This window comes from Oncorhynchus mykiss, chromosome 27 (assembly GCF_057628025.1).
Source record: "Oncorhynchus mykiss isolate SJ-2025 chromosome 27, ASM5762802v1, whole genome shotgun sequence".
Lineage (NCBI taxonomy): Eukaryota > Metazoa > Chordata > Actinopteri > Salmoniformes > Salmonidae > Oncorhynchus > Oncorhynchus mykiss.
This window is the reverse complement of record NC_143048.1, coordinates 21600522-21623410: the sequence shown is the minus strand read 5'-3', so window position 1 is coordinate 21623410 and position 22889 is coordinate 21600522. Positions and strand designations below refer to the sequence as shown.

General features: G+C 45.5%; 1 protein-coding gene across 1 annotated transcript in view; it reads left to right on the top strand.

Annotated features, from left to right (window-relative positions):
* Positions 1-22889, top strand: part of dnhd1 (dynein heavy chain domain 1) — a 47613-nt gene that overhangs the window by 5705 nt on the left and 19019 nt on the right. Inside the window, exons 14-26 of the mRNA XM_090223461.1 lie at positions 3978-4176; positions 4698-4789; positions 4909-5173; positions 10413-10538; positions 10737-10834; positions 10945-14248; positions 14399-14528; positions 14625-14817; positions 15906-16188; positions 16453-18289; positions 20992-21230; positions 21467-21656; positions 21900-22002. Coding sequence (XP_090079587.1) covers positions 3978-4176; positions 4698-4789; positions 4909-5173; positions 10413-10538; positions 10737-10834; positions 10945-14248; positions 14399-14528; positions 14625-14817; positions 15906-16188; positions 16453-18289; positions 20992-21230; positions 21467-21656; positions 21900-22002 — 7059 coding nt within the window. The remainder of the gene's footprint in view (positions 1-3977; positions 4177-4697; positions 4790-4908; positions 5174-10412; positions 10539-10736; positions 10835-10944; positions 14249-14398; positions 14529-14624; positions 14818-15905; positions 16189-16452; positions 18290-20991; positions 21231-21466; positions 21657-21899; positions 22003-22889) is intronic.

Below are 22889 nucleotides of genomic sequence, written 5' to 3'. Positions count from 1 at the left end.
ATAACATTGACGAATACACTGATACGATGACTAAGTTTAACAGGAAGTGTATAGGAAATGTTGTACCCACTGTTAATATTAAAACCTACCCTAACCAGAAACCGTGAATTGATGATAGCATTTGCGCAAAACTGAAAGTGCGAACCACAGCATTTATCCATTGCAAGGTGACTGGGAATATTGCAGAATACAAACAGTGTAGTTATTTCCTTTTGAATGTCTTACAAACAGGCAAAACATCAGTATAGAGACAAAGGAGTTGCAATTCAACAGCTTAGACACAATGTATGTTGCAGGATATACAGACAATCACGGACTACAGAGGGAAAACCAGCCACGTCGCAGACACCAATGTTTTTCTTTCGGACAAGCTAAACACCTTCTTCACCCGCTTTGAGGATAACACAGTGCCACCGAGATGGCCCGCTACCAAGGACTGTGGGCTCTCCTTCTCCGTGACCGACATGAGTAAGTCATTTAAGAGTGTGAACCATGCAAGGCATGCACAGATCAGCTGGCTGGAGTGTTTACGGACATATTCAATCTCTCCCTTTCTCAGTCTGCTGTCCCCACATGCTTCAAGATGGACACAATTTTTCCTGTACCCAAGAAAGCAAAGGTAACTAAACTAAATGACTATTGCCCCATAGCACTCACTTCTGTCATCATGAAGTGCTTTGAGAGACTAGTTAAGGATCAAATCACCTCTATCTTACCTAACACCGTACCACCCCAATAGAGCGACAGACGATGCAATTGCCATCGCACTGCACACTGCCCTATCCCATCTGGACAAGAATAATACCTATGTAAGAATGATGTTCATTGACTACTCAGCATTCAACACCATAGTACCCTCCAAGATCATCATTAAGCTTGAGGCCCTGGGTCTGAACCACGCCCTGTGCAACTGGGTCCTGGACTTCTACGGGCTGCCATCCCCAGGTGGGGAAGGTAGGAAACAACACTTCCCCTTCACTGATCCTCAACATTGGGGCCCCACAAGGGTGCCTGCTCAGCCCCCTCCTGCACTCCCTGTTCACCCATGACTGCGTGGCCAAGCACGCCTCCAACTCAATCATCAAGTTTGCAGATGACAAAACAGTAGTAGGCTTGATTACCAACAACGACGAGCCCTGGGAGTGTGGTGCCAGGAAAATAACCTTCCACTCAAAGTCAACAAAACTAAGGAGATGATCGTGGACTTCAGAAACAGCAGAGGGAGCACCTCCCTATCCACATCGACAGGACCGCAGTGGAGAAAGTGTGAAGCTTCAAGTTCCTCGGCGTACACATCACTGACAAACTGAAATGGTCCCCCACACTGTGTGGCGAAGAAGGCGCAACAGCGCCTCTTCAACCTCAGGAGGCTGAAGAAATTTGGCTTGGCAACTAAACCCTCAAACTTTTACAGATGCACAATTAAGAGCATCCTGTCCGACTGTATCACCGCCTGGTAATGGCAACTGCACTGCTCGCAACCGCATGGCTCTCCAGAGGGTGGTACGGTCTGTCCAACGTATCACCGGGTGCAAACTACATGCCCTACAGGACACCTACAGCACCCGATGTCACAGGAAGGCCAAAAAGATCATCAAGGACAACAACCACCCGAGGACTTGAGTTCATGTATGTTATCACAATCCTGGATCTCTGTAACAGACAGTTGGTCAGGTTCTTGAAAGTCTGTCACACAATGTCACATTTTCTAGACTTTTTTGGGTGTTGGCAAAAGCAACATGGCTGTCTCCATCTGGACATTCTACTTCCTCCTCAACACACAGTCAGCCAGAGATTTGTTAATGTCAGAGTCAGTCAATATCATGTCAAGTCCCTCGAGGCGTGATGGTAACTAGGCTGTTCATATCATCTTCTGGACATTCTGGACTGTAGGGTTAGTGTCACTCAATAACATCTCCATGGCAACATGGCTGGTCATGTAATCTGGGTATTGTACTTCCTGCCACGCCTCCTTCTGAAGGGAGATCTCCTGCTCCCCCTTGGCTAGCTACCCCTGTAAGGCGGTGGCCTTCTGTCAGAGGGCCGAGCTGCAGATCTTTTGCTGCTTGGAGGGCCTCCATCTTCAGAGTGGCCTTCTCTCTGCTCTTCTCCTCCTGCTCCCTCAGAGCAGCCTCCAGGCTCTGCCGTAGCGCTGCAGCTCTCTGCTGATTGAAGGTCACCCCCCCTCTCATCGCATCTACCACCTCCTCCTGGCGGGCTGCAGCCTGGGCCTTCTGCAAGACCTTCTGTAGGGAGCTGTCCTCCTGCTGGTGGACAAGCTGCTCCTTCAGCTCTTTAAAAGGGTCTCCTGCTTCTCGGCTAGATCCTCCCTCATAGCAACCTTCTGCTCTACAGATCTCTGCTGATGGAGGGACACCTCCCCTCTCAGTGCCTCCTAGGCCTCCATCTCCTGTAGGTAGTTGTCAGCTTCAGAAGAAACCTACTGGGTTTGGGACGAGAGACTGTTGCACCTGCCGCTATACTGGCTTGGGCAGCTGTCAGCTGGCTGAGTTCAGCTCGCATGAGAGCGTTCTGCTGACGCCGTTCTTCTAGCAGCTCCCACTGCATAGCCTGCTGTGCTATGTTTTTCTCCACCATTTGTCTCACCAATGCTTCCATTGTGCTCTGTGTTTGTTTAGTTATTGAACTTGGTTTGGGGTGCCTGCATTCTCCACCATATGTAGCAAAGATCAAGGGTGTGGATTTTCCATGTTACCAAGTTCAACAACAAAACAGGCACCAGTAGCACAAATCGAATGCAAAGGGTAAGTTTATTAGGGATTTTCTTACACTTGGGAAGAGGGGGGAAATGCACCAACCACCTTACAGTCCACAAGGGTACTGCAACAGTCCAGGTCACAACGTGTAATCCTACCTACCTACCTACCTGCCTACCTAGCTTGCTCATTCATTCATTCATTCAACTTCCTCTATATCCATACCACACAGATGTCTTGTCAGGGCTTCTGTAGGGTCAGTGGCACTCAATAGCATCTCCATGGCAACATGGCTGGTCATGTAATCTGGGTATTTAAAAAATAAATAAATGTGTATGTATGTATGTATGTGTATGTATATGTGTATATATATATATATATATATATATATATATATTTATTATTATTTTTTTTTTTTTGCCTGCCTGCCTGCCTGCCTGCCCGCCCTTTTGTGCAGGCTGCTTCCTCCTTTATCCCCAAGCAATCCCTGGCTTAACGATTCCCAGTGTTGCCTCGTTGGGACAGGAAGTCCATATAAGGCTTGGGGTGGAGCCAGCTACCTGCAAGATATCTCTCCTCAATTACCACCCCCCTCACCTCTCCCTGCCACAACATAGACTTGCAATCACTGGCCACTATAATAGTGTTTACATATTTTGCATTTGCATATGCATCTACTGTATCTTACTCTATGCCACTCTGACATTGCTCGTCCAAATATTTATATATTGTTAATTCCATTCCTTCACTTTAGTTTTGCTTGTATTGTTGTGAAATTGTTAGATATGTTAGATATAGATATTACTGCACTGTTGGAGCTAGAAACACAAGCATTTCTCTACACCCGGGGCGGCAGGGTAGCCTAGTGGTTAGAGCGGTGGACTAGCAACCGGAAGGTTGCAAGTTCAAACCCCCGAGCTGACAAGATACAAATCTGTCGTTCTGCCCCTGAACAGGCCGTCATTGAAAATAAGAATTTGTTCTTAACTGACTTGCCTAGTTAAATAAAGATAAAATAAATACAATAACATCTGCTAAACACGTGTATGTGACCAATAAAATGTTATTTGAATCTGATATGGGAAAGACTAATATTTTCACCTACTGTTAATTCGATGTTAATGTGAGTCTACTTGCAAGAATTGTGATATGTGTTAGTTTTTTCCTACTAAACTTAGCTGAATGCACTGACTAATTAGATCTGAATAAGAGCATCTGCTAAATGACAAAAATTTAAAAATATAAAATGTTTGGTGTCAGTTTGTTGTGTCGAGAGCCCAGGAGAAGGTGGATGAGTGGCTGCAGCAGGCGGTATCCCTGGCCAGGACCATCCCTTCCCGAGATGCTGTGCTGCAGGAGACCCTGGGGATCCTTGAGCGTTTCAACCAGCAGCTCCCTGTGCTGGCCAAACTCAGCAGCCCCACACTCAAACACAAACACTGGAGGAACATCTTCAAAGGTTAGACCAGTGCTTCTGCAGTAGTGTGGTGTAGTAACAAATCCCCACCTCGGGACCCATGGGACCTCCGCAGGTTTTAAAGCTCATCTCCTGCAGTTGTGATTTGAGTGACTCAAACATTACAACAAAATCAATGGACAAAACAATCTAGCTAAACATTACCAGACATGGGCTAGTTGATCAACTGTTGCTGGCAAGCTATAAATAGCTCTAAGGTCTGAAATGACTGACATGACAAGAGGAAAACTACTGATAAACTACCCAATGTCGAAATTGTACTTTCAAGAGTAACTTTTCAAGAGTAACTTTCAAGAGTAAGTTGGAAGCTCAGCAGAGTTCCTGAATTTGAATCCCTGTGGAACACCTTCTAGTGTACATTCAGTGTAGCGCATTACTTTTGACCAGAGCCTAAAGCCCTAAAGGCTCTGGTCAAAACTGGTGCTATTTGAGACACAATCATCATGAAAAGCAATCATCTTTACAACATGATTTACATACCATACTTCTGTCTCCTCTTCTAGGTATGGGGTTACTTTATGCACCAGAGTGGAACCTCACTGTAGCTGACCTGATGTCCAAGAAGCTGAGAGAGCACCAGAATAAAATCAGCAAGGTGAAAACAGAAAATCCATTTAGCACATTCAAAAGAAGGGCACTATATAGGGAATAGGGTGCCATTTGGGATGCAGTCTTACTCAGGGTAACTTAACTCTCTCTGTGGGACTTTGTCAGATTTGCCAGGAGGCTAAGGCAGAGGCGGACATGGAGCAGACCTTCAGGAAGCTTCAGAGACGCTGGGAGGGGGCACTGTTCCGACTGGCCAAGTTCATTGTTACTGTTTGGCAGGAAGATAAACCACAGCTTGGTGCCACACGGAGAAAGAAGCCCACTAATGGCCTGGTCTCAAACTACCAAACACCCAAACAGCACTCTCGTGACAGTGGCACCTTCACCATCATTGGTGAGATTGAACGGGGAGAAAGGAGTGTTTTTTTGTGTTAATAATAAGTAACATTTCTGAGACCACTTTTTATATTAAATTTTCTCATTTAAATCACCTTTGGTTCAGATATATTGTCATTGTTGCTGTTAAAAGTAGTAAGTAAAGTTGTATTCAAATCAAATGTATTTATATAGCCCTTCTTACATCAGCTGATATCTCAAAGTGCTGTACAGAAACCCAGCCTAAAACCCCAAACAGCAAGCGATGCAGGTGTAGAAGCACGGTGGCTAGGAAAAACTCCCTAGAAAGGCCAGAACCTAGGAAGAAACCTAGGGAGGAACCAGGCTATGAGGGGTGGCCAGTCCTCTTCTGGCTGTGCCGGGTGGGAACAGAACATGGCCAAGATGTTCAAATGTTCATAAATGACCAGCATGGTCAAATAATAATAATCACAGTAGTTGTCGAGCGTACAGCAAGTCAGCACCTCAGGAGTAAATGTCAGTTGGCTTTTCATAGCCAATCATTAAGAGTATCTATACCGCTCCTGCTGTCTCTAGAGAGTTGAAAACAGCAGGTCTGGGACAGGTAGCACATCCGGTGAACAGTTCTATAGCCGCAGGCAGAACAGTTGAAACTGGAGCAGCAGCACGGCCAGGTGGGCTGGGGACAGCAAGGAGTCATCATGCCAGGTAGTCCTGAGGCATGGTCCTAGGGCTCAGGTCCTCCAAGAGAGACAAAGATAGAGAGAGCATACTTAAATTCACACAGGACACCAGATAAGACAGGAGAAGTACTCCAGATATAACAAACTGACCCTAGCCCCCTGACACATACACTACTGCAACATAAATACTGGAGGCTGAGACAGGAGGGGTCAGGAGACACTGTGGCCCCATCCGAGGACACCCCCGGACAGGGCCAAACAGGAAGGATATAACCCCACCCACTTTGCCAAAGCACAGCCCCCACACCACTAGAGGAATATCTTCAACCACCAACTTACCATCCTGAGACAAGGCAGAGTATAGCCCACAAAGATCTCCGCCACGGCTGAACCCAAGGGGGGGCGCCAACCCAGTCGGGAAGATCACGTCAGTGACTCAACCCACTCAAGTGATGCACCCCTCCTAGGGACGGCATGAAAGAGAACCAGTAAGCCAGTGACTCAGCCCCTGTAATAGGGTTAGAGGCAGAGAATCCAAGTAGAGAGAGGGGAGCCTTTCCGTTCACCTTCACACTGCTGGGCCAGACTACACTCAATCATATGACCCACTGAAGAGATGAGTCTTCAGCAAAGACTTAAAGGTTGAGACCAAGTCTGCGTCTCTCACATGGGTAGGCAGACCATTCCATAAAAATGGAGCTCTATAGGAGAAAGCTTTGCCTCCAGCTGTTTGCTTAGAAATTCTAGGGACAATTAGGAGGCCTGCATCTTGTGGCCGTAGCGTACGTGTAGGTATGTACAGCAGGACCAAATCAGAAAGATAGGTAGGAGCAAGCCCATGTAATGCTTTGTAGGTTAGCAGTAAAACCTTGAAATCAGCCCTTTGCCTTAACAGGAAGCCAGTGTAGGGAGGTTAGCACTGGAGTAATATGATCACATTTGTTGGTTCTAGTCAGGATTCTAGTATCCGTATTTAGCACTAACTGAAGTTTATTTAGTGCTTTATCCGGGTAGCCGGAAAGTAAAGCATTGCAGTAGTCTAACCTAGAAGTAACAAAAGCATGGATACATTTTTCTGCATCATTTTTGGACAAAGTTTCTGATTTTTGCAATGTTACGTAGATGGAAAAAAGCTGTCCTTAAAACAGTCTTGATATATTCGTCAAAAGAGATATCAGGGTCCAGAGTAACGCCAAGGTCCTTCACAGTTTTATTTGAGACGACTGTACAACCATTAAGATTAATTGTCAGATTCAACAGAAGATCTCTTTGTTTCTTGGGACCTTAAACAAGCATCTCTGTTTTGTCCGAGTTTAAAAGTAGAAAGTTTGCAGCCATCCACTTCCTCATGTCTGAAACACAGGCTTCTAGCGAGGGCAATTTTGGGGCTTCACCATGTTTCATTGAAATAAACAGCTGTGTGTCATCTGCATAGCAGTGAAAGTTAACATTATGTTTTCGAATGACATCCCCCAAGAGGTAAAATATATAGTGAAAACAATAGTAGTCCTAAAACGCAACCTTGAGGAACACTGAAATTGTCAGAGGACAAACCATTCACAGAGACAAACTGATATCTTTCCGACAGATAAGATCTAAACCAGGCCAGAACTTGTCCGTGTAGACCAATTTGGGTTTCCAATCTCTCCAAAAGAATGTGGTGATCGATGGTATCAAAAGCAGCACTAAGGTCTAGGAGCACGAGGACAGATGCAGAGCCTTGGTCTGACGCCATTAAAAGGTCATTTACCACCTTCACAAGTGCAGTCTCAGTGCTATGATGGGGAAACCAGACTGAAGCATTTCGATATAGGCCAATAGTTTTTTATATTTTCTGGGTCAAGGTTTGGCTTTTTCAAGAGAGGTTTTATTACTGCCACTTTTAGTGAGTTTGGTACACATCCGGTGGAGCCGTTTATTATGTTCAACATAGGAGGGCCAAGCACAGGAAGCAGCTCTTTCAGTAGTTTAGTTGGAATAGGGTCCAGTATGCAGCTTGAAAGTTTAGAGGCCATGATTATTTTCATCATTGTGTCAAGAGATATAGTACTAAAACACTTGAGCGTCTCTCTTGATCCTAGGACCTGGCAGAGTTGTGCAGACTCAAGACAACTGAGCTTTGAAGGAATACGCAGATTTAAAGAGTCCATATTTTGCTTTCTAACGATCATGATCTTTTCCTCAAAGAAGTTCATGAATCTATTACTGCTGAAGTGAAAACCATCCTCTCTTGGGGAATGCTGCTTTTTAGTTAGCTTTGCGACAGTATCAAAAATAAATTTCGGATTGTTCTTATTTTCCTCAATTAAGTTGGAAAAATAGGATGATCGAGCAGCAGTGAGGGCTCTTCGATACTGCACTGTACGTTCTTTCCAAGCTAGTCGGAAGACTTCCAGTTTGGTGTGGCGCCATTTCCGTTCCAATTGTCTGAAAGCTTGCTTCAGAGCTCGGGTATTTTCTGTATACCATGGAGCTAGTTTCTCATGACAAATCATTTTTGTTTTTAGGGGTGCAACTGCATCTAGGGTATTGCGCAAGGTTAAATTGAGTTCCTCAGTTAGGTGATTAACTGATTTTTGTCCTCTGACATCCTTGTTATGCAGAGGGAGTCTGGAAGGGCATCAAGGAATCTTTGTGCTATCTGAGAATTTATAGCACGCCCTTTGATGCTCCTCCTGAGCAGATTATTTGTTGCGATTGCAAACGTAATAAAATCGTGGTCCGATAGTCCAGGATTATGAGGAAAAACATTAAAATCCACAACATTTATTCCATGGGACAAAACTAGGTCCTGAGTATGACTGTGAAAATGAGTAGGTCCAAAGACATGTTGGACAAAACCCACTGAGTCCATGATGGCTCCAAAAGCCTTTTGGAGTGGGTCTGTGGACTTTTCCATGTGAATATTAAAATCACCAAAAATTAGAATGCTATCTGCTATGACTACAAGGTCCGATGGAAATGCAGCGAACTCAGTGAGGAATGCTGTATATGGCCCTGGAGGCCTGTAAACAGTAGCTAAAAAAAGTGATTGAGTAGGCTGCATAGATTTCATGACTAGAAGCTCAAAAGACGAAAATGTCTTATTTTTTTGTAAATTGAAATTTGCTATCGTAAATGTTAGCAACACCTGTTAGCAACGCCTTTGCGGGATGCACGGGGGATATGGTCACTAGTGTAACCAGGAGGTGAGGCCTCATTTAACACAGTAAATTCATCAGGCTTAAGCCATGTTTCAGTCAGGCCAATCACATCAAGATTATGATCAATGATTAGTTCATTGACTATAACTGCCTTTGAAGTAACATTAAGTAGCCCTATTTTGAGATGTGAGGTATCACGATCTCTTTCAATAATGGCAGGAATGGAATAGGTCTTTATCCTAGTGAGATTGCTAAGGCGAACACCGCCATGTTTAGTTTTGCCCAAACTAGGTCGAGGCACAGACACGGTCTCAATGGGGATAGCTGAGCTGACTACACTGACTGTGCTAGTGGCAGACTCCACTAAGCTGGCAGGCTGGCTAACAGCCTGCTGCCTGGCCTGCACCCTATTTCATTGTGGAGCTAGATGAGTTAGAGCCCTGTCTATGTTGGTAGATAAGATGAGAGCACCCCTCTAGCTATGATGGAGTCCATCACTCCTCAGCAGGCCAGGCTTGGTCCTGTTTGTGGGTGAGTCCCAGAAAGAGGGCCAATTACAAATTCTATCTTTTGGGAGGGGTAGAAAACAGTTTTCAACTAGCGATTGAGTTGTGAGACTCTGCTGTAGAGCTCACCACTCCCCCTAACTGGGAGGGGGCCAGAGACAATTATTCAATGCCGACATCTTTCTAGCTGATTAACACGCTGAAGCTATGTTGCGCTTGGTGACCTCTGACTGTTTCATCCTAACATCTTTGGTGCCGTCGTGGATAACAATATCTCTATACTCTCTACACTCGCCAGTTTTAGCTTTCTCCAGCACCATCTTCAGATTAGCCTTAACGTCGGTAGCCCTGCCCCCTGGTAAACAGTGTATGATCGCTGGATGATTCTTTTTAAGTCTAATACTGCGGGTAATGGAGTCGTGTAGAGACAAGAGAAGGCTCGGCCTCAGACTCCGACTCGCTGCTTAATGGGGAAAACCGGTTGAAAGTTTATGTCGGCTGAATGAGCGACACCGGTTGAGCATTCCTACAGCATTTGCCTCCAGAAGCCATGAGAAAGTTGTCCGGCTGCGGGGACCATGCGAGGGGATTTATACTAACGTTACTATCTGTACTTACTGGTGGCACAGACGCTGTATCATCCTTTCCTACACTGAAATTACCCTTGCCTAACGATTGCATCTGAAGATGGGCCTGCAGCACAGCTATCCTCTCCTGTATATTATGAGTACAGCGACTGCAATTAGAAGGCATCATGTTAATGTTACTACTTAGCTTCGGCTGTTGGAGGTCCTGACGAACCATGTCCAGATAAAGCGTCCGGAGTGAAAAAGTTGAATGAAAAGAAGTTGAGTGAGGGAAAAACTAAAAATTATAAACGGTAATTAAAAAGAAAAAAACGTAAAGTTGTCAGTTAGCAAAGTAAGGTTTGCAACAAAACGCACAGCAACACGTAAACACGTATTGATTTCTTACTGTAGGTCTGGAGACACTCCTGGCTCAGACACAGGACAGTGTAATGACTCTGTCCAACATGCTGCTCTCTCCTCACGTTGCTGAGTTCAGGCTGGAGGTGGAACACTGGGTGCAGCTGTTGCAAGAACTGGGTAATGTAAACTGGGCTACACTCCCAAAATGGCAAAGTGACCAGACCCCTAGTAATCAAAAAGCTTGGGAAGATAGATCTTTCTTTACATAAATATGACTGTTTTCAAAACCATACTGTTTAACAATGTCCTCCTATTGTGACGTCTTTATACTACTTTTTCTCAACTTCCATATTTTCCTCTTCTTGCAATATGTAGAGGAACTGCTTGATTTCTTTGAAAGGTACCAGCAGAAGTGGGTCTTCCTTAGCAAAATGTTCTACGAGACAACAGTCAGTATTCAGAAGGCAGAACTGGTGAGTTCAGGGTCTCTTATGCCTCTGCCACAACTGCCACAATTATAGATTGTTTTGGAGGGTGATGCAGGATAACTAAATGATAATGTTGTCTTTGTCTTTGACCACAGTTGAACAGGTTCCTTCCTGTGGATAAGACTTTCAAGGAGATTATCCAAACTACACTAAGGGACCCCCACGTGCTGAACATAGTGCGGCTCAGGAAGACAACAGAGTTGACTTGCTGCTTCCATGGACACAGCCTCCGTGTTCTCCTCATAGAGGGTCTGTCCACCATGGAGGGTATCTCTAACCAGCTGCTGTACCTCCTGGGCTCTCCCCGCAGGGAGTTCCCTCGCCTCTGCTTCCTGAGCGATGGGGAGGTGATCAAACTCCTCTCTCTGCACCCCACGCCCTCCGCTCTGCTCCCTCTGGTGCGTAAGTGTTTCAGAGGGGTGCGCTGGCTGGAGGTGGACAGCAAAACTGACATGCCCTCTGATGTGACAGATCTGAGCAGTGGCTTGGATCTCTCTGACACCCAGATGTGTGTACGAGGGGTGTATGGTAGTGTCAGGGAGCACGTGCCCTTCCTCTGCCCCCTGGAGCCAAACCTCAACCCCCTGGTGTGGCTATGTCTCCTGGAGCTGCAGCTTCAACAGGCCATGAAGCAGCTCATGAAGCAGTGTGCTGTGGCACGACAACAGTTCGAGCTGTTGGAACCGGACCCGGAATGGGAGAAGAAAGTTGGGGACTCCCTGTCACATGACCCGTTTCGCTACACCAGCCCATCAAGCTCCCTCAGAAAGGAAGAGGGTAAAGAAGCAAAAGGAGTGAACGATTTGCCTTCTATGTTGAGTATACTCTCTGACTACCCACTGCAATGCCTGTTAGTGACTGAAGAGGCTTTATGGTGCAGTGAAGTTCGGACGGCTTACAAGGCCTCAGCTCCGGTCAAGTGGCCCCGCATCAAGGCACAAAATGCTTCCAAACTCCAGAGCTTGTGCCAAGCCATACAAGACGGCATCACGGGTGATATTGACAAATCAATGACCACACAGCGCATGGTGACAGTGCTGCATGCTCTGGTGTTACTCACCATGAACCACTCGCAACAGTTATCTAGGCTCATGGAGGTAAAGTGTGACCTCGAGTCGTCTTTTGAGTGGCAGAGTTTGATGAAGTACCATCTGATTACAGACACTCAGAATGAGTCAACAACACAAGAGGGACACCACGATTTGTGCTATGTTGAAATCTTGGGCACCCAGCTGCCCTATGGTTACGAATACCTTGGTCCAGAGCACTGGATATTAGTAAACACCCCCTCCACAGATAGAGCAATACTGGGTATCCTCTTGGCTCTGACCAGCTACAGGTGTGGCTTTGTAAGTGGACCTTGCATGTCTGGAAAGAGGAAGACTGTGGTTCAGTTAGGAAGAGCACTGGGACGTCAGGTCATCTCCTTACAGTGTTGTGTCAATACGAGTCCCTCTGTCGTCCAGCAGATGCTGTTTGGTGCCCTTCAGACCGGGGCCTGGCTGGTCCTGGACTGTGTAGACCTGATGACCCAGGGAGTGCTTTCCCAACTAGGGCAGCATCTTTCAGACATTCACCAATCCATGTCCATCCTGCAGAGAAATACTCAGCAGAAAGGCTTTGAGACCCATACCAAGCCTTTATCCAGTTTCTCCAACCCAAACGGAGATAGTACAGTTTCACCAAGAGACAGCCATGGCGACATTTGGAAAGAGTGCAGGAAGTTTAATGAGCTTGAGTGCCAGATGTCTTTTTCTGGGGAAAACATATTTGCCAAACTGAGCTATGGCTGTGTAATCATTTCATCACGAGGATACACAACCGATGTCCCAGAGAATCTGCGAGTGGCGACCAGGCCAATTTCGTTGGCCCACCCTGACTACAGGATCATCACAGAGGTCATGCTAGTCTCCCTGGGCTTCTCAGATGCTGTGTCTATAAGTCGACGGCTGATCTCCCTTTTTAGCCTGGCCAAAGACTCCCTCTGTCTCCCTGATTCTGTCAGTGGTGAGCAGACATCCTGGATGGTTCTTCTCAGAAACGTCATTGCTGCCTCTGGGACACATCTCCGCAGCAACAGCCGGCTGGATGTGTATATGGAGAAAGTGTTGAGGGAGGAACCTGACTCTCCTAGGCTTCCTCTGGATGGGATCCTCAACCCCGCTGAGACAGATGGAGGAGACAAATGTCCCCAGTCTACCCACTACAAGGGTGCCAACCAGTCTGCTGCCCTCATGCAAGCTGTGTTGGAGGAGCAGGCTGTTGTCAACAGTGTTTTGTCAATCCTACTATCGGCTATCTTTGAGCAGAAGAAAGCCTCACAGTTCCGCACCATATTTGAAGAGATCTTTCCAGTGGCGCGCTCCCACCCTATTCTCCAACAGTACATTGAGGAGGAAGGGGAACAGAACATCCTGAAGACAGCAGTTACAGAGGAGCTGCAACAAACAGGGTTCCATGCTGATACAAAAGTGCTGCGCAATGCACTCACCCTCTATCAGGCTATGAAGCTCTCCAGAGCAGTTCTTCTGGTTGGCCCTGCTGGGAGTGGAAAGACAACCTGCTACCGTGCCCTGGCCGGAGCACTGCGTAGACTGGCAGCTAGGGCAGAGGAGGCCGAATTTGATGAGGATCTCACCTGTGAAGGAGATGGTACGGAAACTGATTACCAGTCCTCTACTTCAAACTGGAGCTCTGTTGACACCGTGGTCTTATTCCCCAATGCTTTGTCCCACGAGGAGCTCTTTGGGGGCTGCTATGAACAGCAGGGGTCCTGGTGGGATGGTGCTTTCACAAAAGTACTGAGAGGCTCAGAGCAGCATGACTTGTCAGCCACCACCACCTCTAAAAAGAAGAAGACGAGGAAGGGGAAGTGGCTGGTGATGGATGGAGAGCCGTTGGGGCAGCCTGGTTGGTTGGACTCCTTCAGCACCCTCTGCAATCCTGAGGATCCCTTCCTGTGCCTCTCCTCAGGAGAGAAGGTTCGGCCATCCCACAAGGAGCTGAAACTATTGGCAGAGGTCACAGACCTGGGAGATGCAGCCCCTTCTGCAGTGACCCGCTGCAACCTGGTGTATCTCTCTGGGAAGGACCTGTGGAAGGCTGTGTGGAAGGTCGAAATGGATGCTCTTTACAGAGAGCACAGTCTGGATCAGGGGACCCTGAAGATGTGGAACCGTTTGGCTGAGGACCTTTTCTCCAGCACACTCACTTTCATTAGGCACAAGGCCCTCACACCTGTCATGCACAGCGAGGGAGATGGATCCAGTAAATTCAGTAAAGGCATCACTTATGGACTGCAAGAAGTGAATTCATTCATTAGGATTCTACATGCCCTCCTGGAGCAGTTTGGGAAAGGACGGGGGTTAAAAGCTACACCAAGGATGACAGACAAAAGAGGTGTTGTAAATAGCTGCATACTATGTTCATGAATATAAATGATCAGAGTACAAATAACTATAAACTGTACAGTGCATGTTCATATTATGATTTCTTAGTTTAATTTTGTCACATATTAACAGCTAGTTACCTCTCTCCTAATGCTGTAAGAAATGAACCCAGTTGGAGCTCACCCGACATGCCCAGATGCCCTGATCCCTTCAACTCAGCAAGAGATTCAAGCCAGGAACCTCTTTCTAGTGGCTTATATCTGGGGCTTTGGCGGACACCTGCATCCCAGGTCAGACACTGTTATTCTGTTTTATTTTCAGTCAAGTCTTATAATCTCACAACTGTACAGGACTTGATAATACAAAATATGATTTCTATATTTCAGACACTGGCCCCAGTTTGACCTGCTAGGTCGTGAGGCGCTATTTGAGAGCCGGTACAGAGTGGAGGTTCCCTCTGAGGGGACGGTCTTTGAACACTTTTTTAACCTGAGTGAGGGGATGATGGGAGACACTAGCAACCCCATCAACTGTTCCAGGAGCAAGAGCCCACAGATGGTCTACACAACTGTCCCCCAGGTTAGCCCCCCAATCTTCCAACTGTCAAAATGTGTGGTTTTACTGATTTTATTGTATCTAGAGGTTGGAACCAAAATTATTTTGTAATTGTTTCGTTCTGAACAGAAGCATTTTTTTCTCTCATTATGTTCCACTTTCTTTCTGTTCCTTTTTAAACCTTAAACCTCAGAAATATATTTTTTTTACATTTAACTCGACATTAAATGACTTCACCAATCACATCGGATAGAGCAGCTTGCAATGGTGTGGGCAAAAGCTGTAGCTATTTGCATGCATTCATTAGACAAGTATAGGGCGCGAGATGCAATTTAAAGTTTGGCGGTGAGGAGAAAGCGAGAGAGGGTGGAGGAAGCTGCTTGCTTTGAAGCGCTGGGCATCTCGTTGCTATGACATGCATTATCTGAATTAGGCCCACAGAATTATGCCTACGGAGGACCAGCTTCTATGAAGGAACTTTTAATGTCTTTGAACTTCAGAGAGTTGGTTTAACGTTGGACCAAAACTAGCTAGGTAGCTAACAAGCTTGTGTGTGCAGAGCACCACCAGAATTTAAATAATAATAACATCTTACCTTTTTGTAGTTAATAAATCCAATGTGAAACCTGATAACTATAGCGTCCTTTAATAGCATTGAAAAAGTTAATCCATTCTTCTCTAATTAAAAATCTCATCCTAATTTTTGTATCAAGCTTGTAATGTCAGTAGTAGGCTAGTAGACTACACTTCGGAAGGGGAGGGGCAGATAGCCTACACGCACACACAGTGGCAAAAAAATGTATCTGGCAGGCAGGCAGACACTGGAATAAGAGTGAAGGCTTTGCACTTTGTTGTGTTGTTTTGTGTGAATGGGAAAAAAAAATCCCCGGAACGTAAAATAACGTAATTAACCGGTTCCCATGCTTTTAAAATAACGCTTCTGTTCCAGAACAGTATAGATCACTTTCGTTCCCGGTTTTGATTCTGTTCCTCGAAAAATGTCATTATTTTCCAGTTGTTGGTTCTATTCCCTTAACCGGTTCCATTCCCTGATTGTATTCATATCACACTGTCTATTTTCATATACATCCATGCTGTCCTTATTCACTCAGTATGAGAAATATGCCTACCTGCTGGACCTGATGTTGGAGGCCAAACAGCCAGCGATGCTGGTGGGAGAGGCAGGCTCAGGGAAGACCATGCTGTGTCATTCTCTATTAAGTCAGGACAGGGCACACATCCGCCTGCCTGCCAGCCCACGCCTGAGATCCACTGACCTGCGCAACGTGCTGGAGAGCATGGGCTGCCAGAAGACCCGGCTAGGAACCATGGGTACTATGATCAAACAGCCTGGACTGCTCCTGTTTGTGGATGACCTCCATGAAGCTCCCTGTGGTAAGTTAGTAGGAACCCTGCGTTTGTGAATGAGTTTTTTTTATTTTAATTTGTGAATATTTTTCTAAATTAATTGAATTTAAAGATAAATCTAGTTTGCATCCCAAATGGAATCCTACTCCCTATATCGTGCCCTACCTTTGCTACTTTTTACCCGGGGCCCATATTTTTTTAGGATTTTTGAAGATTTGTTTTTGTGGATATTTTTCATTATCAAAGATAAATCTAATGGTAACCCAAACTCTGCTCTTCTCTTTACTGTAGATGCTTTTGGAAAGACGTCCATGGCTCTGGAGACACTGCGGCAGTGCATTTCTCGGGGCGGCGTTCTAACTTCAGATGGTTATCATTTCAAGCTGTTTAGTTCCGGAGCGATCAGCTACTTGGGTACCTGCCGCACATCAGGAGTGGGCAACCAGTCAGATTGCAATCGGATCTCCTCCCGCCTCTCCCGTCACTTCTCCATCTTGGTGCTGCCCAGCTTGTCTGTAGATGTTTTATTCTCCATCCACTCTCCACAGCTACAGAACTGGCTCAAAGAGTTCCCATGCATGCCCAGGTACATGGATATGGCACGATGTATCATCACTGCAACCTTAGACCTGTATTATGCCGTGTGTGAGCAGTTCCAACCCAACGTCCACAGGCCACACTTCCTCTTCTCCATGCATGACCTGCAGAAGGTGTTTCATGGAATATGCTTATGGGCACCGCGCAACTCTAACAGACAATCACTCCAGAAGAAGATTAGCCTCAGGGTTCTTCACTCTTCCTCTGCCCTTCCTTGCTTTGCTCCAGCCACACTGGGCCCTGCAGCCAACATGCTCAACATAGCTCGTCTGTGGATGCATGAGTGTCTGCGCACATTTGGAGACCGGCTGTGCTCAGAGGATGAGGGCCAAGCGCTGGTGTCACTGATGGCCAAGGTGTCAGAGAGACACTACAGCAGCAGGATGACAGTTAAACCCCAGACTGCAAGAGCAGAGGACACCCCATGTGCTGCATCAACTAGGCCTAGCACACATATACCCCCTCCTACACCAACAGACTACCAGAAGTCAAGCCATCAGCGACCATCCACTCCAAAGCAGCCTGCCAAGTCCCCATTGCCTATGAAGGCTGAAACACACACAGAACAGGAGGAGCAAGCAGAGTTTTCTGACAGGGTGAGCAGCTCAGACTCCAGCTCATGGGGCAGTAGTGAGGATGATTTATTTGGTGATATCTACCCCAAAAAACAAGAAAATGACAAGAAAAAGCATGTGAAGAAACCCCTCAAGAAAGATGTCTCTCTTTTTCAACCGACACAGCTCATATCAAGCTCACATCAAGCACTGGATCCCTCTCCTCCAAAAGGACCTAAACCAGTCAATCAGTCAGACTGGAAGAGGAGCCATAAGCTGTGTGAACAGACCCCACAGACTGAGCCCAGCCCACCCAGGCCCCTTGTGCCTTTACAACTCCTGCAGGACATGGAGACTACTATTCAACATGTTGTCTTTAGCGTAGAGCTATTGGAGCCGCTCCCTTCCATGTCTCAGCAGCACAATTTTAAACGCAACTCTGCCTACCTGGAAAGAGACCTGGGGTTACTAGTTCAGCAGCTGGCTTTCACAGTCAAAAGCAAAGAGGAGGAGGAGGAAGAAGAGGAGTTTGATGATAACTACAGGAGCACCTCTAGTTACACTGTGCACAGGCAGAGGGTATGTCAGCTGGTGCACGTCCTCAGGGCTCTGCTCATACCTGGCGGGCATGGGGCTCTGTTTGGGGCTGTGAGAGGCACAGGCCGAAAGACCACAGTGCGTTTAGCTGCCTATCTCACTGGCTATCAGTTGATAGAGGTGCATCCTGGGAATGAGAGTCAGTTGCGTGAGATGCTGCGGGAGGCAGGTGGCCAGGCAGGCGTGCACGGTGGCAATGTGGTGATACTTGTCCACGAGGAGACCAGTCAAGCTGCCAGAGATGAACTGATGGTGGTGATGGCTGACGGGACCTTCCCAGGGCTCTACTCTGACGAGGAGCTGAAGAATCTGGTGCTGAGAATCAACGCTCTCATCAAGAACTCACGCAATCGCCTACGAGATGACCAGGCCCTTGAGAAGTAAGAAAATAGGTGTTTCTACAAATTACTTTCTGTATACACTACTAATAGTGAAGCAATCACAACTATGAAATAGCACATATGGAATCATGTAGTAACCAAAAAAGTGTTAAACAAATCTAAATGTATTTTATATTTGAGATTCTTCAATTAGCCACCCTTTGCCTTGATGACAGCTTTGCACACTCTTGGCATTCTCTCAACCAGCTTCACCTGGAATGCTTTTCCAACAGTCTTGAAGGAGTTCCCACATATGCTAAGCACCTGTTGGCTGCTTTTCCTTCACTCTGCGGTCCGACTCATCCCAAACCATCTCAATTGGGTTGAGGTCGGGGGATTGTGGAGGCCAGGTCATCTGATGCAGCACTCCATCACTCTCCTTCTTGGTCAAAAGCCCTTACACAGCCTGGAGGTGTGTTGGGCCATTGTCCTGTTGGAAAACAAATGATAGTTAGACTCACATGCTGACCAGACCGGATACGTCGCATGCGCGAGCGTCGCAAAATAAATGTAGAAATCCATGTTATTCAATTATTGCGTGCGCGCCAACGAGCGTCTGCGATGCCAAGGGCTAAAATAGAACTCCTTTCTATTTCTGACGTAGATCGCGCTGAAAGTCCTGCCTCTCCCATCTTCTCATTGGTTTATAGAAGCAGGTACCCACGTGCCATCTCCTCATTGGTTATACCCACGTGGGTGATTGAAAGACTGTTTTGCCGGTCATCGTGGTAATACTATGAAAGTTTAGATGCAATCACCATATAAGTTCAAAGATGAAAAAGCCTGGAAGGAGGAGAGATGACTAGAAATTATTCGGTTGGCTGTTTTATGTGTGGATTAATTGTCAGAGTAGAGGACCTTGTTATTTTACCTGAAATGCACAACTCAATGTTTATATCCCAGGACAAATTAGCTAGCAACAGCAAGCTAGCTAAATAGGACAAATTAGCTAGCAAGCGCAAGCTAACTAGCTAAATTGCCATACATGTTTAATGCTTTTTGACCTGTCCCCAAATTAATATCATTAGTTCAGAGTTTGTTTTGATATTTTAACCTGCGTGTCGTGATCGTGTTTGTTGTAGGGGGACAACACGCTTGGTGGTTTGGGTTCCGTGTAAGCCCAAACGAGATGGGATGGCATTTTGCAGCAGAATGTTGTGGTAGCCATGCTGGTTAAGTGTGTCTTGAATTCTAAATAAATCGGTGTCACCAGCAAAGCACCGCCACACCATAACACCTCCTCCTCTATGCTTTACGGTGAGAAATACACATGCAGAGATCATCCATTCACCAACATCACGTCTCAAAAATACACAGCGTTTGGAACCAAAAACTCCAGACCAAAGGACACATTTCTACCGGTCTAATGTCCATTGTTCATGTTTCTTGGCACAAGCAAGTCTCTTCTTATTGGTGTCCTTTAGTAGTGGGTTCTTTGCAGAAATTCTGAAGGCCTGATTCACGCAGTCTCCTCTGAACAGTTGATGTTGAGATGTCTGTTACTTGAACTCTGTGAAGCATTTATTTTGGCTGCAATTTCTGAGGCTGGTAACTCTAATGAATTATTCTCTGCAGGTGGTCCTCATGAGAGCCAGTTTCATCATAGTGCTTGATGTTTTTGCGACTGCACTTGAATACATTTTCCGAATTGACTGACCTTCATGTCTTAAAGTAGTGATGGACTGTCGTTTGTCTTTGCTTATTTGAGCTGTTCTTGCCATAATATGGACTTGGTCTGTATACCCCCCCCCGCCCCCACCTCGTCACAACACAACTGATTGGCTCAAACGTATTAAGAAGGAAAGAAATTTTACAAAGGAACTTTCAACGAGGCACACCTGTTAATTGAAATGCATTCCAGGTGACTACCTCATGAAGCTGGTTGAGAGAATACCAAGCGTGTGCAAAGCTATCTTTGAATATAAAATATATTTTGTTTCACACTTTTTTTGCTTACCACATGATTCCATGTGTTATTTTATAGTTTTGATGTCTTCCCTATTATTCTATAATGTAGACAACAGTACAAATAAAGAAAAGTCCTTTAATGAGTAGCCCAAACCGATCCAGATGAAGCATGCGTCAGTAAGAAAAAAATATTAAAACTTTGCGAGTCGCCAGTTCACTAATGTTTTTTTGTTTTTTTAATATAACTTTTTTACTAATACTATACTAATCTTGTGGGGACACAATTGATTCCCATTCAAAATTCAATTTTCCCTAAACCGAACCTTTTTATAAAAAAAAAATTGGGGGTGTATTTGTGGTCCCCACAAGTATAGTTAAACAAACACACTTTAGCTCAGAGGAGTCAGCTCAGACAGATCCAGCTCAACTCCTGGGGCCGGATTCACAAAACCTTACGTTTTTTCGTAAGTAATGTTTTGTGAATCCGGCCCCTGAGCTCCATCAGTCTCAAATATTAATTTAGAATGGAAAATGAATGTTCATGCAACACTTGTTAGTAATATTGAATAATATCGAACAGAATCGCACCGATTTGTACTACTAATCAAATCAAATCGAATCGTTTCAAACTAAAAGTATTGTATCGGAGCCCATGTATCTAGATGCGTATCGAATCGTGCTTGTAAGGAAAGATGCACATATCTACTAAAATGTGACATTTTTTAATGTGTGTAATATGAGATTCCCTTTCTTAAATGTCATTATTTGAAAGACCATTGTGATTTTTGATGCAGGTATTTCAGACAGACCCAGAGGAATGTGCATGTGTTCCTGCTGCTGCCCTTCTCCCCAGACACCAGTGAGCTGCCTCCTGAGAACGCCTCAGTAACCCTGGCAGTGGCACACATGACCAAGGCTCTCAGCCTCTGCTGCTGTGTGGAGGTATACCAGCCTTGGTCCACCCAGTCCCTTGTTGAGGCAGCCTTTTGTCGCCTCAGAGAGAGCCTGCAGATACCCGACACAGAAAGCAAAGGTTGGTTTATCTTGAGTTTGTCCCAAATGTCATCCTATTCCCTATATAGTGCACTACTTTTGATCAGGGTTCATAGTGCACTATTTTTGACCAGAGCCCAATGGTGGGAATAGGATGCCATTTGAGAATGATCCATGATGTATTTCCAACATAACATTTACATCATGTCTCTGTTAACACAAATTAATAAATAATTTATACATTTATCTAATGTTGCTGTTATGTACCTTCCGTAGTGGACAGAGATGTCTTAGTGGGCAGTATTTCTGAGGCCATGGCAGGGATCCACCAGTCTGCCTGTAAATATGCCTCCATCCTCCACCCGGACCTCCAGCCTTTCAGCCCCCAGACATTTTTGGAGCTGATCGCTCACTTCTTCCACCTCTGCAGCCACCTCTGTGAACAGGGCCGGGGCCAGGCTAACAGGTGAGGAGGACTTATGGCTTGTGTGCCAAATGGCACCCTATTCCCTACATACTACACAACTTTTGACCAGAGCTCACATATTAGTGCACTATATATCTGTTAACAATCAGACACAAATACCTGGAAAATTGGTTTGTCTAAGAATGTAAAGCCCGTAACAGTAATGTTTAGTTCTACTTTGTGATGTAGAAAATGAGCTGTCAAAATGTGTCAAACTTACATGTATCCATCTTGCTACCTCAGAGTGTCAACAATCTTGGCCCGTGTGAAAGACATGACAGACACAGCTGAGCAGAACAGCCAGGAAGTTGTCAGACTGAAGAGGAAGATTGCAGAAACAAAAAAGGTAACCAACTGGAAAAACAAATGTACATGTCTGGCTCTAAGGAGAGCACTGAGTTACAGTACCAGTCAAATGTTTGGACAAACCTATTCATTAAAGTTTTATTTTACAATAATAGGGAAGACATCAAAACTATGAAATAACACATATGGAATCATGTAGTAACCAAAGAAAAGTGTTAAACAAATCAAATATATTTTATATTTGTGATTCTTCAAAGTAGCCACCTTGATGACAGCTTTGCACACTCTTGGCATTCTTTCAACCAGCTTCATGAGGTAGTCACCTGGAATGCATTTCAATTAACAGGTGTGTCTTGTTAAAAAGTACATTTTTTGAATTTCTTTCCTGAATGCATTTGAGCCAATCGGTTGTGTTGTGACAAGGTAAGGGGGGTATATAGAAGATAGCCCTATTTGGTAAAATACCAAGTCCATATCATGGCAAGAACAGCTCAAATAAGCAAAGAGGATTGACAGCCCATCATTACATCAAGACATGAAGGTCAGTTAATCCTGTGCAATCGCAAAAACCATCAAGCGCTATGATGAAACTGGCTCTCATGAGGACCGACACAGGAAAGGAAGACCCAGAGTTACCTCTGCTGCAGAGGATAAGTTCATTAGAGTTACCAGCCTCAGATTGCAGTCAAAATAAATGTTTCACAAAGTTCAAGTAACAGACACATCTCAACATCAACTGTTCAGAGGAGACTGCGTGAATCAGGCCTTCATGGGCGAATTGCTGCATGAAACCACTACTAAAGGACACCAATAAGAAGAAGAGACTTGCTTTGGCCAAGAAACACGAGCAATGGACATTAGACCGGTGGAAATCTTTCCTTTGGTCTGATGAGTCCAAATGTTAATGGATTGTCCCTGCATGTGTGG